Genomic DNA, 13,997 nt, shown 5'->3' with positions numbered 1-13,997 from the left:
TTTAAATTAGATGCTGAAGAGACACTTTTGGGGGGAGGGAAGGAATCATTAGGTGTTAATTGTATGCCCCCAAGCTCAGATGAATATCAGTGTAAGTGGAATTGCTCTGAAATGTATGAAGATTTCCTTTTATCCCCTAAGAAATCACAGGAGACACTTACAGGTGAGATGCAGCCTCCTAAGAAAAGCACTAGTTGTATACACTTCAGTTGGAGCTAACCCAAATCATTCCAACTATCACCAAAGATGGAGACATGTCACCAGTGTAAGCAGCTCCATGAGCGTGCAGCGTTCTAGGCTGTGGCAGCTGAGCCTACTGACGTGCCTCCCTAATACATCTGGGAGAAAAACTCAGCTGCTTCAGTTTATCATAGAAATTCTGACAGCAAAGCTGAAGTTGGATTTTGAAAACATGGGCAGAGTAACTCACTAGTAACATGAGGGTTATCATCATGAGTGGATGTGGCCACCTGAATGAGTATTTCCATGCAAACAATTCACGCCCAAGCTTCAGTACATCAAGACTCCAACCAGACGTGTTACCATTTTTCTAAAGAAAAGACTGAAGGCTACCCCCCTACCAGGGCTACAGACAACACTTTCCTCTTATCCATCAGTTACTTGTCTCACAGCAAATGCTATGACAAAAAAAATAAAAGTCAAATTAATTACCACATAAAAAAACTACCCTCCCACACAAACTTCCCTTTCTGCAAACACTAAAAAAAAAAAAAAAAAAAAGTGTTTATCAAGAAATATTTTCTTTGAAACACCAGGATTACTACACGTTCATAAATTTGCCAGGAGCATCCTCCGAATAATTACATTACTTAATGTTGTGTACATTCTGCAACATGAGCCAAAGCAGCTTGCCAGAAGCTATGGTTCTTCCAGCGATCAACTTCATTTTAAAATAACAAACAAAACATGCAACATGTTAACACTGCAAGAAAAACAACTCATTTTCACTGCATCCCGAAACATAGGAAATAGATCATTTCAGGTGGGGTGTGTAAATTAGGCAGTGAATTAATGCAATTTTGGCACACAGAACACCACCTGGTTGATGTGTCGATAAAGTAGACAGATCTCATCATAAGGAAGTATGAACCCAGGAGAGCTGCACAGCAAATCTGGAGACGGGCTGGAAGTCTTCATCTCAGCTTATTTTCAGACAGAACTCATGAAAGGTTTAGAGCTGATCATTTTGTCCACTTTTCCCATAGAATCCCTTAACTGTAATGAAAACATCTTTCCTGACAACAGAAGCAATCCCTACTTTGGAGTCACACCTGTTTTAGTACTCAAGCGTGATGAGCACCAACGAGAAGTTCTCCAGAAGCAGAAGTTTCAGGGTTGGTTCAGTGAGGAAAAATGAGAAGTTGAATGTGGTAGAGATCTCCTCTTACAGGAATAACTGCTCTCTCCCACAAACGACACAGTACAGCTTTCTTGGATAGAGTCAGTAAAGTTCCCTCTCATAGATGAAATGAAACTTTTCAGCTGCTTTCCTCTGCAGTGAGTACTTTGGGGGAGTTTTCTATTCCATCCTAATTTGTTCAATTAGGTAAGATTTATGACGTCGTCTTCCTTTTTCCTCCTTTTTGAGGCTTAGTTTTGGTTTCCCTTCTACTTCCACCCTTCCTAAAGGAACAAAGTAGGTACTGCATCAATGTGAAACTCCATCCCTACAAACACTTCTGCTTAATTCTACTGGGCACACAGGTCTATACAAAGGCACCCAAGGCCACTGGCAAAACCACACTTCCCCCAAGCAAAGGAGATGCAAAAGCCAGGTGAACAAAAGCAGGATCGAGAAAAACGAGCTTCACAGGGGAGCTGAGAACAGTTCAGGGTGTGCCCAGACTTGCAGCCCAGCAGGGGCAGTGCACCTCGAGCTCTGTGATGGAAGGAACTTCCCAGTCGCCTCATTCCTCACTGCCCACTACTGCCCAGAGCAAAAGCAGACGGGAGAATCTCCAATGACAGCACCAAGTACAAGTATTATTTCCCTACAACGATTTTGGGAGCTTTTTCGTTTTAATTAACTGGCAACCTATTAGCCAATATCACTGGTCGGGACACCTAGGACTGCCAAGGGAACTCATGTACAACCTGAGGCTATTCTATTCAAGAGTAGCAAAGCCCATCTGTCAGCTCAATTCAGAAGCCCCTTGCTGGAAAGGGATGAAGCTACTACAATTAAGAGCCTTTTAATTATTGAAAAAGAGACTCCACATTTGGATTCAACATTTGTTGAATCAGGCACATCAGCTTCATACCACTATTGTAATTGTCTCAATTTTCCTGTAAATTCCCCTGGAGAAGAGACCTTAATGAAGAAATCATCTGCCTAAGGGCTATGTGAATGGCTTATATTTACATCATCTTCTTGGCAATGCAGGCACATCAGACTTAAAGCACTGTATTTCCCCAAATGGAGAAAATGTGTTACGACAGGCACCCGATGACGACGAAAGCGAGCTTTCAGGAACTTGCTAACGCTGCAGCTCTCCTGTCAAAGATAAAACACGCCGTGCTTTATTTTGGGAAAAAAAATAATTTAAAAAACAATCCAACAGCTTCGCACTAAAAATAAAAAGACAGTTCTGCAATGAAAACAAAGTTAAGAAATGAGAGTTTTCCTGTTTATCTATGAGGTTACCACAGAAAGCCATACTGTGTGGTTCAATGACATGATTATGCATCATTTCCAAAAACCCACTAAACGGTCAGCATTTTTTCTGCCTGAAAAATACCCACAGAATATCAGTAAGAATGTCACACTACCAAGACATTTCTACATCCAGACTGTTTAAATTAATGGTACAGTAAAATACACATGCACAAAATTGAGAAGAAATAAATTGCTTTTGCACCACTTAAAGTATCTGAAGACATTTAACTTTCTTGAATTAAAACCTAGATTTATTGTTCTCATTTACTTGGCCCAGCAGTTCTAACTTAATGTATGAAACCAAACGGGTCTCATTCCTTGCAAAGCACATGCATTTCCCACATCTAAAACAGCTGGCACAGAGATGAATATTCGGGATCATATGGCTGAAATGCAGTACTGCTTCTCCAGCAGGAAACCATCTTTTACCCGAAGCAGAAGAATGGTTGATTTCCCGCCTGCTCTTTGTCTGTATCCTTAAGACCAAAAGAAATGTGTTATTAACTCCGGTAATTGGACTGCAAGGAGCTTTAAATCACAAATGAGCATTAAGCTTTTCTTAAAGGCAAATTTAGGAAAACGATGCTTACCAGAGAAGGAAGCTTAAGCGAGCACAAGTAACTCAGCACCCTGCATAAGCTGTGCTCAAATGGCACAAAACATAACATGAAACAAATTCAGAAAAACTCAGCACGACTTCCGGAATTCAACTTGGATTTGGTATTGCGAGTGATGATAGAAACAATACCAGAATCATTTAAACTTCAGACCTCACTGCACCTCTAAGGTTGCATGTAGCTGCAATCGAGTTTCCACTGTTCCTTCCTTCCTTTTTGGGTGTAACACAGCAAGCATTCAGCACATTAAATATTGAGGAATCTTTACTAAATCAGCTGACAGTTTGCCACCACCATCCATTTTCTGTAACCTTCCAAAGATTCATCCACTGCTGACTTCCTTTCCTCTACTTAGGCAGAAGACCAATTCTAAATACAGAACATATTTCTGAGGCCAGAAACATTTTGCTGGCGCATTTTAGGAGTCATACTTAAGAATGAGCAAACTTCTTAAGACTCAAAGTTAACAACAGAAAGTTACTTGCTTTGAAACAACATGCATGTCAAAACTTACCTTCCAGAAAACAAACCCAGACTGAACTAAAAACAGAAGAGATCCTCACCTGACTCAAACAGAAATGCACAAGTTCTACAAGTGAAATTAATCGTGGCATCTAGAACGGAAGAAATCTACAAATAGTACTTATTTCCTGCTCTATATGCATCGGGACCATTTTGCTTATTGCCTGTACATGCCTAGACAACAAACATTTCATCTGCTACGTCTATGCAAAACCAATTGCAGCTCAGATGCTGTAAAACACAGTAAGTCTTGCAGTAGGGAAATGTTTGAGGTCGGGTGGGTTTTTTTTTTGTTTTGTTTGGATTTTTTTGCTTGTTTGTTTTTAAAGAAAAACATACATAGCTCTTCCTGTTACTGGTCTGCCAAATAATTTGGGTTTTTTTCATATTACGATAATATTGTTCTTAGAGAAAATCCATTGTAGCATTACAAGTAATACATCCAGGGGCAGACAGCTATGATGCCAAAAGCAGCAGAGCCCAGGCTTACAGGGCTCCTGTCTAGGAATCCCAAGAGCTGCCACCACCCCAGTGTCACCTCTACTTGGTGCCATTTACACCTAAGATTCTCTAATCCTAACTCCCCAGGAATGGCTCAGAGCAACAAGGGAGTGACCACACTTCTCCAAAGTATCAAGTGACAGCAGGCAGATGAGCCCACCTTAGCAAAGGCTTCCTTGTACTGAGCGGCACAGCCCCAATGAGCAGCCACAGCAGACCCACACTGCTCTGTGCAGGGCAATGCTGCAGCACCAGACCCTACCACAGCCCTGCCACCTCCGTCTCCTTCCTCCATGCAAGAGATGCTGCTGCCTGCACAGCAATACACCTCTTGTAGGTGTAGACAAGACTTAGATAAAAAAGAGATATAACATGTCCCGTAAGAAAAAAGCCTATCAGCAGTTCCATAGCAACCCCATCCCAAAAGGCATCCATCTGAATATCACACACGAGCAAGGCAAACAAACCACGCAAACTGTAAGCAGCTTCTCCCACTGATTCCTTTCAACACAAACTTAAGCCCCTGATCCCCAGGAACCACAACTGCTGCACACTGCAATTCCATGTACATTCATAATGACAGGAAATGCAAGACAGTAAGGACCAGAAGCCCAGCATAGCAGGTTGTACATCCCTATCTTGCTCACCCTTTCATATGGCACACCTACCCCTTACACAGCCATGCTCATAAATGTACAGGCTTATTCTAGATCCACAATACTGCACTGGACCAATGGCTTCAGTGAGTAAACATAAATACTCCATTACAGCAGGTCAGTTTCCCCCATCTCTCTTCACAGTCTCTTGATATTTGAGGCTTTGTTTTCCTCTTCATTGCCTCATACTCACTCTGACAGATATTTGTCAGCAGAACCTTTTACAGCCACCTCTCTCTCACCCAAGCTTTACAAGGCAGACTCTGCAACACACTGCCTACTGCAAGACAGCAAACATGGTGAATCACAGAATCATAGCATGATTTGGGTTGGAAGGGGCCCTTAAGGTCACCTAGTTCCAACCCCCTGCTAAAAGCAGGGACATGTCCCTCTTGACCAGGTTGCTCACAGGCCCATCCAGCCTGGCCTTGAATGCCTCCAGGGATTGGGCATTCACAGCCTCACTGAGCAACTTGTTCCAGTGTCTCACCACCCTCACAGTAAAGAATTTCTTCCTAATATCTAGTCTAAAACCCTGTGAGCAGCCCTACAAGCCTGACCCAGCCACCCCAATGCCAAGGGACAGACAGACACACCAAGGGCACAGATCCATGTAGACCAACCACTGCAGGCAGCACCTCACGCTTCAGGGCGGATAAGAAGTACAATTAAATCAAATGCGTAACAGAAAGGTGGAAATACTTTAAGTGTGAAGCTACTCAGTTCAGTTTCTTCAAGCCTAATTTTATCACAATTTGACTGGCATTTGCGTATCATGCTCTTAGACATGCTGGGTAAGGATAGGTCAGAAAAACATCACACATTTCTTCAGTGTCGCACTAAATTTAATTCTGTACGCTCTGAATCCTTTGCATCCTCCTCGATCGCTGGCAGCTGCACTTACAGAGACAGAAAAAGGAGGAAGAATAAAATGCTTTTCCAGAAGTCCCATTTACTGCTAGTCATACTCACGCAGTATTATTAAAATAGTAACACAGTAAAAACTGACTAAAGGAAACAGAATGGGGAAAAATTTTCTTAACAGCTGAGTTCAAGAAAAGTTTAGTAACCCTCTCCCTGTTGACACCAAGAAAGAGGAAGATGCATCCAAGCTTCCTGAAGGTGAATGGTTTGTCTTAACGACTATCATAACTATTAGTCGCACTGAAAGGCCCTGGTCTTGTTTCAGCACTTACTAGTTTAAGAACGATAACATGTTTTCTATTACATCAAGCCACAAGAACTCATAACTTATCATACCTTTGCCATCAAAAAAAAATCAGCTCTACACAGCTGCCCTATTTTTGTCTTTGGGCTGCACACATGTTCTGTACACTGGGCACACACACTCTCTCTGCTGGAACACAACATGTTCTTGACATGGCACTTGTGTGAATCCTAAATCAAGTATACAGATGTGGGCTACTCTGCAGTTATGAGAATTCCTAACTCAGCTCCTAAAAAAAAAAATTTAAAAAAAATTTTAAAAAACAGCATTTCTGGTCTGCTTTGCTCATTCATAAGCCAACCTGTGCTGGAAACCACACTAGTTCAAACAACATTAAAACACAGCACCATAAATTCTTTAACAAACAGAAGGATAAATTAATTGGTTTTAAAAGCTAAAGGTGTACTTCAACTGTCAAGGTATTTGATGTGTACAGTCTCACGTTTCACTAGGCTGCTTGGGTATTTCAGAGTAAGCAAAAGCTCTCTTTTAAGACTATCGTACTCAGTCCGTATCCTTTAAAGCTCCATTTAATCCAAATTATGAGAAAACATCAAACATCCCACAACTACTAAAAGGAGAAAGGAATTTTAATGAGAAAACAATCAAGAACTTCGAGTAGTCCTAAGGAATCCATTAGAGTTTTTTGGGTTTGTTTTTGTTTAAAGGAAATGGTGCAAAATGTCCTTGCGATCCCAGCGTTCCCAAGATTGCAATCTGAAGGCTCCCTTAGATGCCATGCCTTAAAAGGCAAAAAGAGTCTAGACATACTGGTAAAACAGAACATGAAAAAAAATAGATGTAGGCCAGAACATTAAAAGAGCACTGCCAGCTGCACCAGGGAATGCGTGAAGCCCTCAGCCCGTCCGGCTGTTCAGACTGCATTACAGCAGACCCAAACAGAAAGGAACCCACAGGCTCTCACCGCACAATGGCAAATTCACCTAGTTGGAATTTTACAACTCAGGAACAGATCTGCCCCAGGACTGAAACCAACTCACACAGCGCAGCCCAAGCACTATAAAACATTGTTAACAACACAAAAGCCTTCAGGCTCTGCCAACATCACCCTGGCCTGGTGGCTGTCATTGCGACCGTCCCACCACTGTGAGCCAAACACAGCCAGCACTCAGGGAACATTCCTCTAGCTCAGAAGCACTTTTTTCCCCAAGTGCTTTGAAGATGCTACCAAGCAATATTAAAGCAATATTAAATCGAAAGATCCTAATATTCACTACAAGGATTCATCTAAGTTAGTCAAGACATTTCCAAGCATGAGGTGCAACTATTAGTTTCTTTTAGAACAGTATACAATTAAACTTCTAATTAACTTATTCATCACATTCAAGTCATAATATCAATTATTAGAATCAAAATTATTTCATGAGATAAAGGTGAACTAATGTTACTTACAGCACATAAGTGTTCCATAATATTTATTACAGCTATGATTGCTACTTTCTCGCATGAACATTTCAGTTTAAATTGTACAAAAATACAGAAAACTACTAAAATGGAAGTGCTTGTGTTTAATTACAGACAACTCAATTACCCAAAGCCACACGTCAGCCATGATGCTATTTGAACCAACTGCAGTGTGAGCACACACTTCACCCTGGACATCTACTACATGTTGAGATCGAGCGCAGCTCAATCCATGCCACCCTGCACCACGCTGACTTGTCAGTGGTGCTGAGTGCTGTGCCAGCTCCGAGACCTCTCTGCCCACAGCCAGCAACACTGCTGACACATTTTCAGCCGTGACTGTGCATTCCTACATCTGTTCTACATAAAGTTTGCACAGTAAGCTTCCACTTTCCTCCTCCCAGTATTCTGAAGATGCGACAGTACAAGCCCTGGAGAAACCTGAACATGACTTCATGTTTTGGAAGCAGCTGACTACATCAATCACCTGAGAATTAATTAGGTGACTTTTTTTTTTTAATTCACAATGTACTTTATTCAGCTCTAATTTAGAAATCATGACCCGCTACCACCGGACTGACAGCAGATGACTTGTCAGGACTTCTATTCAAATGACCCCATGGAAAATTTCAGTGCTGAACTACTGGTTGCAGGAAGCAAGGCTTCTCACACACAGCCTTGAGCAGAGGGGGATGACTATCAATCAGTATGAAGATGAACTGGCAAACTGCATTAACCAGCAACAGAAGTAACTGATTCCTCCTATACTGTTTACGTTACAAGAAAACCACAACCTCTTAAACTTCTAGTCCTTTTCCTTGTCTTACCTTGAAGTGATAATTAAATCTCCGGGGAGGCTCATCACAGAAGTGCAGGGGTTGGGACGCTCCTCTGAAGGTCACCGAGTCCAACCCCTGCCAAGCAGCTCCCTGCAGCAGGCTGCACAGAAAGCGTCCATGCAGGTCTCCGATACTCCCACAAAAGGAGACTCCACCACCTCTCTGCAGTGCTCTGTCAGCACCAGGAAAGAAAATTTTTGTCGCCTTCCTATGGAATTTCCCATGTTCCAGTCTGCACTCACTGCCCCCTGTTCTGCCACTGGGCAAAGCCTGGCCCCATCCAGCCGACTCTTGCCTTTTAGACACTGTAAGTATTGATCAGACCCCCTCTCAATCTTCCCCGTGCTGAGCAGTGCCAGGTATCCCAGTCTCAGGCAGATCACTAGAAAGATGAAAAGAAGCTGCATTCCAAACCATAACCCCATTACAATTACAGTTCTCACTGCAGCATCCACAGTAAGTACTATGTATCTAGTACCACTTACAATGCCTCGCAACAGTAGGGAAAAAAATAGAGCATATATATTACAGAGATTACTAAATTTTCTTGCTGAAGGCAGAATTTAAAGCTATCCAGCATCTTAAAGAGACATTTCTAACTGGAATTAGGAGTTTAGCAGCAGGACAACAGCCCACATCTAGATGATACTTAAGAGACCCCATGAAAGAGAGCAATGAAAATGGCTTTTCCCGTGGATGAAAGCCATCACCTTTTCTTTACGCACACACAGAAACAACAAAAAGCAAAGCTAGCTGGTGTTATCTCATCATCTCTCCTTCTATGGTCAATGTCAGTACAAAAATATTGCCACACAGCACACAAAGCTACAATATTTAAAGAAAAACTTACCAAAGAGAAATGAAGCAGCTCAGAGACACCCAAAAGACATGGCCTACCTAAACTGAATTTCTAAGCATATTTGTGTATTAAAAATATTATCCTTTTAACATGATACTGCAAGTCCTTTTTCTAGGGCCAGATGCCAAAGACCAGCAGTATCCAATGTCAAACTCATCCCACTCTCATCACTTCTGGATGGGGGGATTCCGAGGTGAAGTCACAGGAGTGCTGTGATAATTAAACAAAATGGCTGGTTACACCTTGCACTAGTTCAAGTAGCTGGCAGTTATCTCACTGCTTGGAACAGTAAATACTGCTTTCATTTTTTTTCTATTATAAACAGTGGGAACTCTCAATAGAATTACTGTAGGTACATGGAGGCATCGTAAACACGACAGGCTTTTTGCACTTTCATTTCTTCACTGTAATAGACCCTAATAGCAAAAACCTAGTGTAGTCCTGGCCTTAACCAATGTCTGGATCTGGAAACATACAATGATAGTAAGCCACACACCAAAAAAAAAACAAATAAAAAACAACCCTTTTTCCAACCTTCAGCTACTCTCCACCAATGAAGATAGAATTTTTTACTCAGAAAATCATGAACATATGAACTGCTATTCCCACCAGATTTTGTCAAGCCCAAAATCTTCCCTCCACCAACAAGCAACAGCATAAAGAACAGGAACCAGAGCAGAGAAGCACGCAGCGATACTTCCCAGTACGCTCATCACTGACTTACAGCCCAGAGACCTCCCAAGCAGAAGCATTATCTCCTTGAAGAGGAATCTGATGGATTTTTGGAACTGGCACATTAAGAACATGTCTAGCACTGTCTGAGCCACAGGGGCCACCACTGCCTACCGCGATCACCCAGCCTCCCCCCGGCAGCACACCATAAAGATTTATGACACTGCTTCCACCAGAAGGTTGCTCTGCAATCTTGCTGCTCCAGATGAACCATTCCAAACTACAACCAGCATGACAAGACCTGGCTCAGTACCATTTTGTAGATAAGTGCTCCTTGATCCCAAATCAACTGCCTACAAAAATCTAGCAGGATTCCAACAAGAACAGTGGGATTCCCATCAGGATCCTGACTTGTTTCCTCATCGCTCAGCTGGTTTCCTGATGAGAAGCCCACCAGGAGATGCAGTTCCAAAGAGATGGAGAAGCAGACATCAGGCAGGCATGATTTTCCTCAGAAATTTCAGTAAATATATTCTGACACCCAACTCCAATAATAATGGTAAGATTCTGCAAAATGCAGAGTTATAACAATGAAGGAAAGACAGTAACACATTTAGAAAAACTGCTCCTTTTCTCTCACACCTTCAATTTTATCTAAAGTCAAACAACTCCCCACAAAGAAGTTTCTCATATACCAAAAAAACATTCTCAGGAAAGGAGAGAGAGAGACTATGTTAGTAAAAGTCAAGGGAAGGGGGAAAAAATCTGAAACACAACAAATCAGTTGAGGATGTCCATAGGAAAGCTTTGCACTTGTATCTGCTTCATCGTACAATAGTCTCCATGGGAAGTATTAAAGCCCCCCAAAGCATAAGAAACAAAATTACACCACAGAGAAATGAAAATAAACTACAGAGCTTTTCTGTTCTCATCTCCAGGGACAGCCATCACACCACACTCAGCACATAAGGGCACTAGCTTCTCTTGCCTTCTCCTGTCCCAACGCGACCCACTGCTCAGCACCTTCCTCTTCTCCTTCCAAAGAGGTGCAAAGCTCTGCCCAACCTCCATTACTCCAGGTGCTTCCTCACACACCCAAACACACACATAAAGCTATCCCATTGCAATGGCAAGGAGTAGCTAAAGAGCTGTTCTGGAAAGCTCACCTAACAACAAAGTCTTCAAAAAAAATAAAAATAAAAAATAAAGTAACACCTGCTCAACGCTTAGCTCTTCTACAAGGCTACTTGTTCCTATTACTTTCTCACTAGTCTTCATATTACATGCTAACAGCCATAGATAGCAGTCAGCCATATGTACCAAAAAGTTGTTAAATTTAGCCTTGACTAATGAAAATCCCAAATATCAAAATAGTTCTCTTGGTTCACGTATCATTTTATCATTAACAACATGCAACGCTGCTCACCCTTATCTGGGAGCTGAGGAAATGGAAGCCAAGAGAAGACGTGGAAAGTGCTGATCACGACATGAACCATCAACATTATCATGTGTTCACAATGCAGCAGGGCCCCTCTAAAGGGCAGTTTATGGCATATTCTCTTGAGACACGGATAACAAGCTAAAACCATCCTCCCATCTAGCAGCGCTTCAATTACTCCACAGGCCTCCCCCTCACACTGCTTTCCATCTTGCAACAACTCCTGCAGCAGCATTTTGAACAGATGAAGAGCAACGTACAGTCCTGCAAGCCCTCTGCCTTTCCTTTCAGGCTTTTGCCTTTTCCCCATTCCTGGTTCCTTCTTTTGAGAACCAAAATGGGACACGTTGATGCCACGATGGCAGCACCCGGCAGCCCTACCCCATCCACAGCACAAGAGCTGTGCTGTGGGAGTCCTTCAGTGAGAGATTAATGCAAGTGGCAGTGCTTGTTCTGAACTGATAGTTCTGCCTGCCAACCTAACACAAACCCTGATGCTGAATGAAGCATTGCACTGTCATCTTTCCTGCTGCATTTCTTTCTTAAACCAATATTTAGAGACACTGTTAATCTCACACTTTTTTCGGGGGGGGGAGGATGGAGGAAGAGAAGGTTCCCATCTGTGCAAAAAAGGAGTTCCTCCTCACTTTTAAAAACAAGTCAGCACTAGACAATGGCCTTTGACACATTTCAGTTCCCACAGTACATTAAAGGCATTATTAAGCATAATAACAACTAAATTACATTTGGCAAATAAGTGAATTCAGTGCATCATGGAATGAGTTCTTCCTTCTTCTCGTCCAGGACCGCTCTGCTTCCAGTCAGCGTGCAGAACTCAGCATCTTGCCCCACCAGTCATTACCATGAGCCACACAGCTCCTCTGGAGCTCAACCACACAGAGCCTGAGCTCACTGAGGTGCTGCATAGTCCTCCAGCCTGCATCAGTTAATGCAGTTTGTCAGCTTCCGACCGCTGCATTCACATGCTCCACACATGAACTACATGCCCCCAGTGGGAGACACAAACGTTCCACAAACCTTTGAAATTAGTTCCATACAAATCCATATGTTTTCATAACAATGTTTTAAAACACTATCCTAACAACAATAAACTTATTTATTTACGATCAGTGACCACTCGTTGAATGGCAGGCTTCAAAGGTGACTTGCTGGAGTTACCAGCACACTACAGAAGAGATCAGTGTGGGATCAGAAACAAGGTTCCCAAGGGCAGACGGCTTTCACCTACTGGGCAGCCCCACTGCACAGTTCGTACTGCAGGGCCAGCTTCAGCAGCACAGCAACAGGTCGGCACTGCACAGCAACAGCAGGTCCTCCAGCCTCACTCCTGAAAACATGCAATGCACACACTGCCACTGCCTGCTCAGGGCACTCACGTAACACTCCCACATTTTGCTCTATGGTGCAGGGACAAGAACACAAAAGGCACTTCCAAGTGCTGAGTTCCATTGCGTTTCTGTAGACATGGTGACAGCACAACCTGCCGTGACCCCGCGCTCACTGCTGGACCCGAGGGACTTCGACTGCACCTTACATGAAACCTGCACGTGCAAGCTCTGCCTTGCACAAACAGCAGTGGTTTTGAACACTGAAGTAACGCATATGAGTTCTGCTTGTTTTTAAAAACGCTACAGCTCTCAAGGAATTTATTTATTTTACGGAAACCATTTGCAGCACCCCATAAGAAACTACATAGAAACCTGTTTCCAAATTACTGCCGTTTTCATATCGATTTTAAAACATTTTTCAAATCCATCTGCTAATTTCAAGAACGTGAACAGCGTGCAGCTGCGAAGCGCGGCCCGGATGGAGCCCCTCGTCAGCAGCACCTGAGGGGCCGGGAGCCGTCACACCGCGACCGCAGCGGTGCTCGCAGCCCCCCGAGGGCTCCCAGCCGCCAAGCGACGGAGCCGGGCAGCGCCGGATGAGGAAACGCTACCTGAATTCTTTCAGAACGGAGAAACGTTTGGGTTGGTTTTTATTTTTTTTTTGTCTGTTTCTTTTTTAGAGTGCTTTCAGGATTTCTCCTCACTTCGGGCTCAGGGAACTCAGCCAGGCACGCACGCAGCGAGAGCAGCGCCGGCACAGCGCAGCTCCGGCCCCGCGCCGCTCTCCCTTCCCCTCCCAGGAGCGGCTCATCGCTCCGGCACCGCGCGCGCCCGGCCCCGCTCTCCTCACACCCTCGGGCGGGCCCGGGTCACGGGCAGGCGACCGATCGGCGTCCCGCGGGCGCGGGGAGCGGCCCAGCAGGTGACGGACGACGTTCGCTCCACGGCCGCTCCGGCCCGAGAGCCGCTCCCACCCCTCCGCTCCCGAGGAGGACGCCCGGGAGGCCGCTCCGCGGCGCGCTACTCACCACCTCGGCCAGCTTGATCCTGCCGAAGGTGCCCCGCAGGTACTCCAGGTCGCAGCGGAGGCCGCCCAGCCCGCGGCGCTGGCTGACGGGCTCGGTGGTGGGCTGGTAAGGGCTGCTGGCTCCCGAGATCATGGAGGTGCTGGACGCCTCGCCGTCGAAGCCCTCCAGGTCCTCGCCGCTCCTCAT

At 44.1% G+C, this 13,997-nt stretch overlaps 1 protein-coding gene across 4 annotated transcripts in view; it reads right to left on the bottom strand.

Moving 5' to 3' along the window:
• CMTM4 (CKLF like MARVEL transmembrane domain containing 4) overlaps nucleotides 1–13,997 on the bottom strand; it is a 35,247-nt gene extending 21,250 nt beyond the window's left edge. For all 4 annotated transcript variants that reach the window (XR_006169248.1, XR_006169247.1, XR_006169249.1 and 1 more), the window contains exon 1: nucleotides 13,812–13,997. Coding sequence is in view for 1 of the 4 variants with exons in the window: in XM_042821253.1 (XP_042677187.1) it covers nucleotides 13,812–13,997 (186 nt within the window). In the remaining 3 variants the exon portion in view is untranslated. The remainder of the gene's footprint in view (nucleotides 1–13,811) is intronic.

This window comes from Centrocercus urophasianus, unplaced genomic scaffold (genome assembly GCF_019232065.1).
Source record: "Centrocercus urophasianus isolate 14NV4802_14NV808 unplaced genomic scaffold, USGS_Curo_1.0 seq_2, whole genome shotgun sequence".
Classification (NCBI taxonomy): domain Eukaryota; kingdom Metazoa; phylum Chordata; class Aves; order Galliformes; family Phasianidae; genus Centrocercus; species Centrocercus urophasianus.
This window is presented reverse-complemented; position numbering and strand designations above follow the sequence as displayed.